Here is a 14,612-nt window from a genome sequence, read left to right on the forward strand (position 1 = left end):
TATTGTTTTTTTTTTTTAAATTTCTACAATATATAATAAAAATACCGTAAGAAAATATTTTAAAATTTTACTACATGTATTAGATTTTTTTTTAAAGATTTTATTTATTTATTTGACACAGATTTATTTATTTGACAGAGATCACAAGTAGGCAGAAAGGCAGGCAGAAAGAGAGGAAGGGAAGCAGGCTCCCTGCTGAGCAGAGAGCCCGATGTGGGGCTTGATCCCAGGACCCTGAGATCATGATCTGAGCAGAAGGCAGAGGCTTTAACCCACTGAGCCACCCAGGCGCCCCGACATGTATTAGATTTTTACATTTTACAGCTTAGATATCTTTACTCCATCAATAATTTTAATGCTTCTTGTAAGTGATAAGACTTCTGCTAACGGTTTGGAGTCTGGTTGAATAGGTCTCCTGAAGGAAATTTGCTTAAGTCTACAAAACATAACTGGTTTTACCTTTTCTCCATCTGCCTTTCCTACTGCTCGTTACCACTTCACCATATGAATCACTAGCCTTGCTATGGCTGAGACAAGGGAGATATGTTCTCACAGAGTTGAAATGTATTGAAGATGACATCAAGATATCTTCTGACTTGGTGGGACATGACCATTATTTTTCAGTGATGAGACCAGCAGGTGCAGAGAACAGAAGTTGAATGGACAACGGGGACATTGGCTCTCAGGTCTTCCTCTTGTGTGTCTTAGGGCACGCAATCGATACAACCATTTCTTGGGTAGTTTTTATGCCTGTTTGCCCAAAGCTTACAGAAGCAACCTCCCTGAGAAGTCTTGGCTGGCTTGCTATAAAGTTTCCATAAAAACCTTCTATTTTGTGATGGTTTGTTTCGCTTTTCGAGTCCTGCTTCAGTGATCACAGTGTTTGGTGTCACCTGTATAATGAGTGGCAACAGGCTAGACTGAACCATGTTGACGTTAGAACATTTGGTATTTTATGATTAGGCACTGTGGGTGGGTGGCCCTAACTCCTTCTAAACCAGGTTCTGGAAGCTCTGAGCAAACTGTATCAGGAGAGGAGCATAAATATTTTCATTGTATGTATGGCTTTAAAATGGACAATCCAGTTAATTTACAACCAAAGTTGATGGTGGGTAAGAAAGGAAGTCTTTTTTCCTTAGACAACTGCAGCCTTTGGCAAAATCTCCTGCAAGCAAAAAATTTTCTGTTTTCATTTCAGCATTCCATTATGTAATTAGACAAATTAACAATCCACAGCCAATTCTTCTTTCCAGTTATCTTTCTGGTAAGATTTTGTAGAAATTTGCATCAGTGAGACAATTCTGGTGAATGTGATTTAATGGCTTGTGTTAGTGTTGGACAGAGTTGTAGGTAATGCTTATTCTGTAAATCAGAAGATAAAGTAATCACTGCCTTCAGTTAACCTATAGTTTTCAAGCTCAGGGTGGGGAGGTGGATAAGAATCACAGAGAAGGGGCGCCTGGGTGGCTCAGTGGGTTAAGCCTTTGCCTTCGGCTCAGGTTATGGTCTCAGGGTCCTGGGATCAAGCCCCACATCGGGCTCTCTGCTCAGCAGGGAGCCTGCTTCCCCCTCTCTCTCTCTGCCTGCTTCTCTGCCTACTTGTGATATCTGTCAAATAAATAAATAAAATCTTAAAAAAAAAAAAAAAGAATCACAGAGAAAGTGAGATGTTCCTACAAATGTGACTAGGAAGATTGCAACAGAGAATGTCCAAAGACTTTTCTTTAAGGCTATCCAAGGAAAACCCTCTTAAGTTTATATTTCTGTATTTGAGCCACCAGACTCCTTATGGCACAGAGAACTTCCTGAAGATGTCTGATACCAACTGGCCTTGTGCCAGTGTAGGGTTCCCCAACCCCTTGGCTGGACACAAACAGGTCCATTGGATGACCCCCCCAAAATACCATAGGCCCTAGCTGACCAATGAGTTACTTATACCAGGGCACAGCTATAAAAAAGGAATATTCCATTTCTTCCCATAGTTCCTCACCTTCCCCCTTTAACTACAGCCCCCGTCACTGCCACATGGCAGACAGTCTATCCCTTGCCGTCCTGTCCCCTGCTCCTTGGCAGTGTATTCAATAGACTTCCACCTCCTTAAAAAATAGCTGTCTTTGCCATTATGATTATTATGATTGTTATTTTTTACTATTATTTGCAAAATGAAGGACTCTTTCTAAAACTGAAATTCTACCTTTTGAAGCTGTGAAATGAAGCCAAGTTCCCCCAAGGACATGACCCAGATTATAAATTTGTGGCTCCATCTCTGGGACTAAACTCCAAAGCCGATGTCTCTGGAATATATTGAGATGACATTTCGGTATCTGTTTCTCAAGGTCTCTCAGGCATATAGATAGTGATGGCAGGACCACACTGGCATATCGGATGTTATCTTCAGTGATATCTTACCTGGCATTTTACCAAGTGGGGAGAATTGTGGGGTTAGTCAAGGCTGCAATGCAGGTGTGAGGTCCTGAAGAGGGGGAAGTGCTGAGCCAAAGCAAGGACCCGTTGCCCAGCAAAGGGACACTACAGAGTCCTAGCCAAGCACCCTGAGTGGTATATACCAATAAGTGTCCTGGTGTCTAGTGACACCAAGACCATAGAAATAGGATTGTTATTACAACAACTAGGGATCAGACCCTATATGTTCTAGTGTACCCTCTCATTCAGGAAAACAAATAATCCAAATCCAACAAAAATCCTCCAAACTATCCCCCAGATTAAAACTCTCCCTTCTCACAGCGTTAACGTTCTGCCACTTTTCACAGAATCACTATCTGTGAAAAATTCATGAATTGTCACAGACCCTAACCTGAAGACATTTCTATGTTTTCATTCTATTACATGTGACACTTTCCAATGGCATTTTACCAGCTGTGGTAAGTCAGCAGCAACATAGGAATTAAAATGTCTGCCTGGAAATGGTTGCTCAGATGGTAACCCAGAGAATTAGTATAAGTACATTATATGACTGATCAATAACCATCAGTGATATTTAATTTGCTTTTTAGGAGCTACCAAAAATAGGTAATATAAGGACATCTTAATTTTGTCAAACACATATGAGTACTTTTTAAAATACCTTTGTGAATTTTTGAAATCTGTAAGAGAAAAGTTATGTTCAGCATGTATGACCTAGCCCCATTTTCATAGATAGACACTTACATTAACAGCAAACATAGTCTCCATCAGCCATGGAATTGCTGGAATGTCCTGAAAAGAGACTCGGCTCTTTAAGATGAGAAATATACTGCTGGCTTGGTAGGTCGGTTCTGTAATGTGATCTTTATGCAGATCAAATACAGTTGTTCTTGACCATGACTATACAAAATTCAAGAGTCCTGGGACAAAGCATTTCTCCGAGTATGTGTCAAACGAGCTCACAATTCTGAGTAGGTTTCTTGGATATCAATCAAGAAGCCCTGAGCATCTGCCCCCAGCATGTCTCCAGCTCAGTGTTGTCGGGACCAGTGTGAATCAGAAGCCAGTCTCAGGTGCTCTGGGGGAGGGCAAGACAATTGTCTGAGTCTGATCACTTCTGAATGGGCTACCTACGGAAGACCCATCAGCGATCACAGCAATGGCAGCCTTTTGCAAGGAACATCCTTAGGTAGCCAATGTGTCTCCCTAAGTAATATCACAGACCAAATAAAATCCAGGCTTGCCCTAATTCAGACAGTTTGCTGTCTCCTAAGAGTGTTATGTCCTACGGAAGAGCCTAGATTCTTATCTTTACCGAACAGAAGAGGTAAACAGAGATGAACAGACGGTGGGACATATATACCTGCATTATTTGCTTCAAGCCTGTGTGTCTCTACTATGATTTGGACCCAGAGTCCCTTTTTAAAATGTACCCCAATGCTACAAAACTTTTTGGTAGCATAAATGGGCATAGGGCCCAGCTTTCTAGCACTTCCACGGTGGTCTTTCTGGCTTAACTGTGGCGCTTCTGTCTGGACGCACAGTCAAACCACCTGGCAGTTCACAACAAACAAAACATTGTTTGGATTCGGTGGGGCTAAGGTGGAGACCCAGCCAGTGGTCATTTTAATCATACCCCCAGGTGCTTCTGATATGGAGCCAGATTTGAGAACAATTCCAACAGGTTTTGTTCAAATACGTGAGTGACAACAGCTTAAGTTGAAATGTACGTCAGCAGGTATAGCTGATGTCTTTAGCAGGTGAAATTCTGTGAGAAGCTCCACCAGCATGTTGATAATTGATGTTACATGCGAAAATGCTTCGTAAATTACAAAGTGCTAACCAAATATGAGGTGTTTTATTATCACCAACATATGCTTCCTGAGAGCTTCCAAGTCGGTTCTTCTGAAGCACTAGGCTCGGTCTTTCCCCTTAAGAGACGGCAGCCTCATTCGTGGTCTCTAGGAGATGGTCATTTGTTTGCAGTAAACCTGTCTTACTGGGGAGCAGCAGGAATTACGGTCGCCCCGTAGGCCAGACAACCTGATACAGGGTTAGAAGCTGGGAGTTAATGAACAACAGCAATTACGACAAAAGTTAAAAGCCAGGTTGCCCACTCCAATTTTCAAGGGTTCTCACACAGAGAGAGGCTAAGGAGCCAGCTAACCAGAGGTCACTTGTGCATTTCAAGTAGAGCTAGCGTCCCGTGTAGCTGTTCTGGGTTTGAAAAGACCATTGAAACCCTAAGATGATTCCCATTTAATTAATCTCATTCTGTGACTGGGAATCATTTGAAGGGGTCCATGTGTCCCCAAACCACACAAAGGACCCTCTACAGCACTGGGGGCTGTTAAAGAGGAGAAATGGTGGGCACACAGCCTCTGCACCTGGAGGTGCACCCTTTCATTTGGAAAGCGAATCTGAGCTTGATAAACTTAATCTTCCCTGTTATCAGACCCGTAGGGGCTGAGATCGGAGTTACCTGCGTTTTACAGATAAACGCACCATCCCTTGGTGGGCCTTTGGGCACATTTTCCCAAAGTTTTCTCCTATGTTATGTCACATGCGCTCAGCGATAGTGTAGGCAGGATAAGTCTTGTCAGTTTTAGAACTGATGTCACTGACACGGAGAGGTTAGGAGCTTTGTCCAAGATTACACACAGTGATAAGGGTCAGAGCAGGGACAGGAGCCCGGCAGCCTCCCCCCTCCTGCAGTGCCACCACTGCCCTGGGTGGCTTGGGCTTCATAGTACAGAGAGTCACAGAAAGGCTCATTAAAAATAGCAAGGACTCCTGACATTGAAGCCAAGATTTGATCTCTGAACATATTTATAGGTAAGCTAGCAGATACTGTAGTAATCATCTATTAGATCCCCCCGCTTGCTCTTTCTGTAACAGTTATCACCCATGTTTCTAAGGAATCATTCACGTTCCCTCCGGCATGATTCCCAGGATTTTCCGAGGAGGTGAATTTAGATACCCTGAAAACTTCCCCACTGTTTCATTCTCTCCTAGCATTTTAAGGTATCCTAGTGCTGTCAATAGATCTTCTGGCTTGAACCATCACTCCATTTATGGTTTGACTTCCAAACCTGTAAGTTCAGAGGAACCATTTTCTTTCGCCTGTAGACCTTGGAGTCTTAGGAGGGACAGAGCACTTTGGATCTCAGAGTTCCCAATGGCACTTTGTTTGGATAAAGCCCAGTTGCCCACATGTGGCCCAGAGTGCCATCCATTCACCTTCATGCCTATCACAGAGTAAGAATGTCACCAGGAGCCAGAGGGGCCGAGGCTCACTTTCTGCTCTGAGAGTCTCCAGGCAAGTCACTACCGGTATCTTGGTGCTCAGCCAGCCTCACTGCTCAGCTGTGATGTAAGAACACACGCAGTGGCAACAACAGGATGTCGGGATGCGGCAGAGACACAGGTGAGGCGCCCAATGTGTGCGGCCGTCAGGGATCCTCTCGCAGTGACCCTCTGTCTCAGTGAGGTCCCCACGTACCCTCCTCTCTCCTATCTGGTATTTTTAGCGGAGCTGTTCTCTTCATTGAAATTCTCAACTCTTCACTTAAAACAGGAATACCATAGCAATTTAGGATGCAGCCCTTGGAGTCAGCTGGCCAGCATTCCAATTCTGCTGTGTCATTTCAGGCAAGTGACTAAACCTCTCTGTGCCTGTCTCCTTACTGGGAAAATGGGAATGTGAAAAACAGTAGCTACATTATTGCTGGGAGGAATCTAATAACTGAAGAGCTTAAAACAGTGACTGTACAGAAGCATTCAGTAAGTGTTACCATTTATTAGTAATAATTCAAGTTCTTTCCTTCTCCCAACATCCCAGAGTGCCTCAGCTTCTCCAAAAATCCTTGCCTGACTCTATGTTTTAGCTTTTGTTCTCCTCAGATCCCAGTCAATACCGAAGTCCTGCTATAGTTTGTTATGCTGCTTTATTTTATCTACGCTTTGGGCATTTAGTCACCACATAACTTTCATCCTCAACTAGATCGTAAACTCTTTGCAGGTATAGAAAGTCACATCTCCTACCTGCCTACCTACCCACCCCCATCCCCCCACACTCCAAAAAATGTGAGTATGGTTTTTCTTTTCCTTTTTTTTTTTTAAGATTTTATTTGTTTATTTGACAGACGGAGATCACAAGCAGGCAGAGAGGCAGGCAGATAGAGAGAGGGACGGAAGCAGGCTCCCCGCCAAGCAGAGAGCCCGATGCGGGGCTCGATCCCAGGACCCTGGGATCATGACCTGAGCCGAAGGCAGATGCTTAACCCACTGAGCCACCCAGGTGCCCCGTGAGTATGGTTTTTCTACTGTTGCCTGTCCTTCAGGGATGCCACTGGAGAGTTCCCCGGCCCTTCCATCCAGCCTGCCTGTCTCGGGAGAGGCTGGCTCATCAGTCAGACCCCTGGGCAGGGTTTAAAACCTGCCCTATAGTACCTGAGACCATCTAGAACCTTGCAACTAAACAGTATGCTTTGCCCTCTCTCAGTCTTTGATTCTCTACTACCTTCTATTACTTGAAGATGCATTTGCCATCCCACGAGATTCTCAACTCCTTTGAGGACAGGGAACGACTCCTCTGCATCTTTGTGCCTACATTCCTTCCACCATGCTGCTCAGTAAATATTTGCAAATCCAGCGGGATAATAACGTGCTGTGTTAAGGATGTGACTCCGCTCCTGCTAATCCCTTCTATCATCCAGCGCTCCCTAGTCAGTGAAGGTTTTCATTGCCTAAGAGCTAAGTCACTGTAGCAGAAAAGCAGAAATCAAGTTCATTCTTAGCTCTTGACTTTCAATAGTTTAAGCCATTTAGGATTCAGAGCATAAAATTTATGCCATAAACAAAAGATGTGAAAGAATGCATGATTAGAGCCGGTTCTCTCTAGTTTCTCTTTAGTCCTTCCAAACTAGACCGAGATTCTATAGGCTGGATTTGGGAAAGGAAGAGAGATTGCAGAACTCTGGGGAATAGGAAGGGGGAGAGGGCAGTGCTCTATGAGGGCCAAGAATGGCTGGATGTCTGGGTGACAGGAACACTGGGCAGGTTGGGCAGACAGAACACAAGCACCTGTGGTTCTCTCACTGGGCTTGGGAGGAAGGACTGGCAGGAGTATCTGGTCACAGTCCTGAGCCAGCCTAAGAGGCTTCTGTGACTAGGAGTATGAGGAAGCTCATAGGGAACCTGAGCCAGGGGCAGGCCCGCCGTGCATACGGCGACCTTGAGCCTGGGGCAGGAGGTGAGGAGAGATGCAGTCTCGGCGAATACCAGTGTGGACAGCTATCCCTCTGCCCCGTGTTCATGCGGATTTCAACGCAGCCATGGGCTTTACGTGCAATGATGGGAAGCAGAGGGGGAACACTCCTTGGTAAAATGGGGACTCAGGGGGCGCCTGGGTGGCTCAGTGGGTTAAGCCGCTGCCTTCGGCTCGGGTCATGATCCCAGGTCCTGGGTTCGAGCCCCACATCGGGCTTTCTGCTCAGCAGGGAGCCTGCTTCCTCCTCTCTCTCTGCTTACTGCTCTCTCTGCCTCTCTGCTTACTTGTGATTTCTGTCAAATAAATAAATAAAATCTTTAAAAAAAAAAATGGGGACTCAGAATATAAACTAACTCCAACATGGAAAAGTAAAGTCACATTTCCTGAATGCTTGAGCGTGTGAGCTGAAATGCTTCCAAGCTAGAAAAGGGTAAAAAATAAACTTTAAAATTTCCCTTGAGATAATCACTGTAATTGGGAATGAGGTTAGACTTTGGAGGACACAGTGGCCTTCCTTGGTATAAATGTGGGAAAAAAAAGGGGGGGGGGAAAGGAGAGAGAGAAATGGAAAGGGGAAATAAGTGCAAATAGAAAAGGGAGGATACTCCATTTGTCACTATTTTGTTTACTCACTCGGTAAATATTTGTTCAACATCTACTTTATGCCGCTATGGTATGTTCCTGGTCTGGGAGAGCATGCAGGATCTGAAAGGGATGATTAATGTCTTTTCACATTCGTGTTTCTGTACTGTTGTTTCACAAGGATGAATTCACGTACCACTTGTACTTAAAAAGAGAGAGGAAAGGTGAAGAGCAAATTGCAGATCACGTGTTAAGAAAGCAGGATGGCTGGAGCGCAAAGGTCCAGGACGCCTAGAGGCCCTGGGCACTTCTCTAGTTGCTGGATCTCAGCAAGCATTAAGTTTGACTTGATTCTCTGCTTTGGAATCCATAGGATTTCTATCATGCAACGGACAATTCAGAGTTGCAGAAAGTCAGGAATCGAGGCTGTCCCTTGAGCAGAGACAGACCCTAATTTTGAGGAGTACGGTTTCTATCGCTCACCTCACCTACACAGACGGGCTAATATGTTTTGTGCTGTCTTTTAAAATTTACTTTTTGTTATCATCAGACATTTTTTCAATCAGTTTTTATTATCGCACGGTTGAAATTAAATGAAAGGGCTTATCATTTAAAACTCTGAACTTAACAGGTTATTTTCCCCAGCCTTTATTTACATCTTTGTAATGATGATTATTCTAGTGATGTTTACATTGATCAATTCGAGACATTATCTGTTTGTATCTTATTATAGCAAATGATGGGTATTTAGTTCTATGACCCTCACATATATCCAAGCAACGTCCTGGAGCCTATTCCATCTGCTGGGGCGAGCTGATTGCTAAATTTTCAGGAATTTTGCAGACCAACTATTAAATGGTTGGTAGCCTGAAATTGGCCATGGTGGGAGTATTTACACCATGGATATCAGCATAGGTTACCAGGGCTTCCCCCACCAACCCTGGAGAACCAGTTATTAAACATTTCTCAGCACACCACAGTTCTTCCTCCCTACTCACACAGTTGTAGGGTAATCTGAAAGTCAAGAGTTTAATTTTAATAACTAGTAAATTTTGTTCTCTGTATATAGCCTATTGGTGTACCAAAATTATGGACTTCCTTATTTTACATGGAGCTAATAATTGCCTCATCATTATCAGGCTGACATCTCTGAACCTAACAGACAATCTGAGAAAAGTGTGACAACCAAGAATTATGTGCTTACGAAATATTTTTGCCAAGCAAATGAATCTGAATCTATTTAAATTTCTACAGCTAAATACCAGTTTATGCATAATTTGAAGAATAGACAGCTCGATAGCACTAGAAAGTTAGATATACAATCAACTAAATCCAGAATGCAGAACATTCTACAGAACCAGAGACTCACTTTCCTCAGCAAATCAATGGCATAAATGGGGGGGGGGGGGGTTGAGGGAATGGAGGTGGTTAGGGGACTATTACAGAAAAAAACAAACTTAAGAGTCATAGCCACCAATTTCCACCTATGGACCTTGTTTGGACGCAAACTCAAATCAAGAACAATAAAAAGTATGCTTAAGGGATATATGCATCTCTATGTTTATAACAGCATTATTTACAACAGCCAAGATGTGGAAACAACAGTGTCCATTGATGAATGGATAAAGAAGATGTGAGATATATATATATATATATATATATATATATATTCATTCATTCTTAGGTTTTTAGGATCTTATTTTTAATCCCTGTTTAAAAAATTTCTCCACATACACTGTAGGTTGATGTCTTTCTATTTATTGTGTTGGACCCTTGGGAAACATGTGTCTAACAGGTCTGGGAAATTTTTCTGGTTTTATTATAATTTTACACTTTCTCTGGGCTCTGTTCCTGTGGTTCTATTCATTGGATATTTGACCTATTAATCCTAATTTAAGGAACATATTTGGAGAAATGTTACTTGGAATGAAACAGGAAGGAAGTTGGGAAATGCTAAATGGGCTAATCTGACCCACCTGAAGAAGGGTGTAAAAGAAGTTTGGACGGAAGTGTCCTAGACATTCCTGAAACCAATGGTTTGACAAAGCCACCAGGAAATCCTTGAGTCAAAGCCTGTTGACAAAGGAATCCTGTGTCTTAGGAATGGGTTGGCCTTATTATTACTGCTGCACTCTATCATTGGTGGTCATCTAAAACCAAGCATGGACTCGGTGCATGCGGTGAAGCATTTCAAAGCAATGCACCTGGGGTTCTGGTCAATTACCTTCCAGTTAGGTCTGAGGTGCCAACGTCATGGCCATTACTGTAAAGTGGGTTCTATTATCACTGTGATGTTGAATGCGTTAGTCTATGTACTGTCCCTAAAACAATGTCAGACACATTTAACTATGTTTAATTAACTACTTTTAAGGAGTGACAAGGAGATGCCTGCAAGGGTGTGTGATAAGCCCAAGGAATTGTTCTAAACTTTATGCTCTAAACTTTAGGATCTATTTATTTCTACTTTAAGCACAATTCCAGCAAGTTTAGTTAACTAGAGTACATGCCAACGCCAGGTTGGAAATGACAGTGTAAGAAGAGATTGGAAGCTTGTTATTATCAGAACAATCAGAAAGCTGGAAAAGGGGTGCCTGGGTGGCTCAGTGGGTTAAGCCTCTGCCTTTGGCTCAGATCGTGATCCCAGGGTCCTGGGATCGAGCCCTGCATCGGCTCTCTGCTCAGCAGGGGGTCTGCTTCCCCCTGCTTCTCTGCCTACTTGTGATTTCTCTCTCTTTCTGTCAAATAAATAAATAAATAAAAGCAAGCTGGGAAAGGTGTATCTGACAGCAGGGAAAGAGAAAAACAACAAAAAGCAAACAAACAAAAGCATGTATTTTCATGATTTTCAGCATTAGGAAACTTAACCCCAGCAACTTCAACAGGTATGGGTGCTTCATGGTATTTCAAATATGTAACAACCCATGTTCATAATAATGACTCTGATATCAAAAAGCTTTTTACTGGGACTCTGAGGAGGAGGAAAAGTAAGACATGCATTTTAGAATGATTTCCATCCAGAAGAGTTAAACCACAGAGGAGCTGCTCCACAGAAACAGTAAATCCTCCAGGAGTCTGGACAGCTGAGAGTTTTATTGATCTAATTAAATATATGGCTTTTTCTGTTTTCCTGTGCATAATTGCATATCGTTTCTCACTATCACTTGATAACGAGCAATCCTTACCCTTCTCATTTTACAACCTGATTTTATATCAAGATCCCCACACCTTGTGTGGCATCTGTCATCACTGCCTAGGTTCTCTTGCTTGCTAAGCAAACGTAAAATTTTGACGATAAAGCACGAATACCAGCAGAACTTGTGAGTCATTTAATTAAGCTTCTGATGTGGGCTTGGCCATCCTATGGCTGTCACGGAGAGGACACTCCAATCGCACAGACTGCCTGGCTGAACACCGTCTGCCCCTCGACAGTGGGCATCATTGTTTCCACCCAGCACTTCATTTCCCGCATTCCTGTTCTTACCCAGGAACCAGACACGCATAGCTTCCATAAACACTGGGTGGACAGCAAAATCTCTGGCATGGGATAGGTCACCAGCTACTTGGAAGATGAACTGAAAAACCTGACAACAGTTCATCTTCTAACCTCCCAGGAGGACTGTCATAGACTGAGAAGCTGCAATTTAGAGCCACGAGAGGCAGCTTCCAGCAGGCACAATGGGACGGCTGCTGCCACACAAAGACCAAAACATCCAGAATGGTGGAGAGAAGGAGCTGAGAGAAACACACATAGACAGGGACACACAGACCACATGCCAACATGCCAACATGCTCACAGGTCCCCGTCTCAGTCACTTCAGGCTGTTGTAACAAAAATACCATGGACTGGGGGGTTGAAAATACTCGGAAATTTATTTCTCACAGTTCTTTGAGGGAGGAAATCCAAGATCAAGGCTCAGGCCGATTCACTGTGTTGGTGAGAGCCCACTTACTGGTTCATAGACAGCCAGTCTTCTCACTGTGTCCTCACATGCAGAAACACACTCTATGGGGTCTCTTTATGAGGGCTATAAGCCCGTTCATGAAGGTTCTGCCCTCCTGATGTAATCATCTCCCAAGGACCCCACCTCCAAATACTATCATATTTTCGCTGCCAGGGTCAGATTTCAGCATATGAATTTGGGCAAGTGACAAAAAAGGAAAGCTCGTTTAGAATGGAGTCAGGAGGCCAGCAGGGGGAGCTCTCATGCCCCGCCACTCCTCGGTCACTGCACACCCAACTAGAAGAGACTGGATCTTGACTGTGGATACTACTTTTTTACTACAGGAAAGGCAAGAAAAGAAGTGCCCCACCCTCACCCCGCAATAGTCCATCCAGGAGATACCGCCACAATTCAGATAGTGAAAAGCCGCTATACTTCAAACTCCCAGTTTACTCCAACCGACTTTGTGTTTATAAAAGCCTTCCCAATCTCACACTTTCCTCCGCACAAGAGATCCTCTCCTCTGTTCTGCAGACAGGCCTATGGTTCTGCCATAGCTTGCTTGTCCAAAATTCCAATTCTCTCCTATTTCCAAATAATCCCATTTTTCCTGGTAAAACTGATAGTTTTATTGTCAAGGTTAACGGGGATACAAACATTCAGCTTCTAGCCTATCTAGAATATATTTCAGCATTAAGAACAAAAGCAGAATCTTTCTCATTTTCCCACTGATTTGTAAGCTCCTTGAGGGCAGAACTGTTGTTTGTTTGCATCTACACTAAGTAAAATTTATGAGGCGGGAGACACTGCCATGCTAAGCAGGCAGTGCCTCATTCATGCATGATAACAAAGAACATGGCCTAAAAGAAGTGTGTTCCCTACATTATTACCAGAATTAAAATAGCTGTTAATATTACACAGGTTTAATTTTCCCGTTTCTGGCTGGTACCTCTTTTTAAGTCATCTGCTGTTTGGTTTGTTATTTTGTTTTTTGTTTTGATTTGAAAAAGGGCTCAAAGTGCTGTGCTAGACTCCACACATCTCAATGGACAGCCAATCATTTTAATTGTGTTGATTTATCACTTCTTTCTCATCTATTCTCACACACAACCTTCTAAAGTCATCTATCATTCAATGAGTAATACTTCCCCTTTCCCTTTCATTCTAGATGGCATCAGCCCATTTTGAAATATGCAGGTGAAAAATAACTGAAATGCACAAGGAAAATTAGGCAAGAAGAATTTGACCCTGCTAGGTGAGATTGTTACTTTTTTGGCTTATTTTTTTTTTCTATTCCTTATTTTTTTCCCCCTCATCTTTGTATCTTTAGAAGTCTTAAAAATTCAACGTGCTGCAATTCCTCAGGAATGAGTAAATTCAAGACAATAGTTGAGTCACAATCTTTAGAAACTAAAATTTATCTGAAATTAAAATGAAATTGTTTTTTCCCCCAACTAAAATGGTTATATATGAAAAAGTGTTCCAGCATTCCAGCTTCTGAGTACAAACAACATGTTGGCGAATTTGTATTGATTTTACCTGCCAATCTAGATGCAATCACACTTTTTAAAGCAGATTCCTGTAATTTGCTTTTCTATAAAATGTCACCAACGCATTAAACACTTTGAAAACAGTCTTTGTAAATCAATCTGCACTTATTAGATTTGTTTAAACGATAGCATTAGAATTCCATGCCGAGATTTAATTTGGTTTTAAAATAACTCCCTACATGCAGAACATTTCCAAGGGCGGAGAGGCTAGTTCCCAATTACTTTCATGCCGTCAGTAGCTAAATGTGTTTAATGACTCACTTACCTACAAGCTGTGGGTTCTCTGAAGAGTTCCTAATTCAGTGAGATGCACACGTTTTACCTCAGGCTATTTCAAATTTTCAAAAAGGGGAGAATACAGAACCATAGCCAAATAAAAAGTAAAGGCCTTACCTTGTTCATGTCAAAGGTATTATAGACTTGATCAACATGTTGATTGGCCTTTGGATTCAGACCCTGCAGACCCAAGAGTGTCTTAAATTCATGCAGTGTTTGCAGGCCGGATGGATATTCCCTCATAAATTTTCTGTACCACACATAGGTCTCTTTAGCAGAAACTGCTGTCTGACCACCAGCTTCGGATTCACTATTTCCCATCGTGATTCACAGTCTGCAGCTTTTTTCTCAGGTTGTTTTCATGTAAGGTCCCTACCGATTTGGTTCCTCACTCTTCACTAAAACTGGAGGCTAACATATGCCTTTAGAGAGTGACTCTAAACCTCTTACAGCTATAGGCTAAATAAGAATAGAAAGCCAGTGAGATTAACTCATCTGTACAGTTTTAAGACTAGGTCATTTATTGTGACTGATGGGATTGCATTTACTGCCATTCAGAGATACAGT

At 42.7% G+C, this 14,612-nt stretch overlaps 1 protein-coding gene across 1 annotated transcript in view; it reads right to left on the reverse strand.

Annotated features, from left to right (window-relative positions):
* GUCA1C (guanylate cyclase activator 1C) overlaps positions 1-14,366 on the reverse strand; it is a 29,158-nt gene extending 14,792 nt beyond the window's left edge. The window contains exon 1 of the mRNA XM_047747486.1: positions 14,163-14,366. Coding sequence (XP_047603442.1) covers positions 14,163-14,366 — 204 coding nt within the window. The remainder of the gene's footprint in view (positions 1-14,162) is intronic.
* Between the last annotated feature and the right edge of the window lie 246 nt (positions 14,367-14,612).

The sequence above is a fragment of the Lutra lutra genome, chromosome 1 (assembly GCF_902655055.1).
Source record: "Lutra lutra chromosome 1, mLutLut1.2, whole genome shotgun sequence".
Taxonomy (NCBI): domain Eukaryota; kingdom Metazoa; phylum Chordata; class Mammalia; order Carnivora; family Mustelidae; genus Lutra; species Lutra lutra.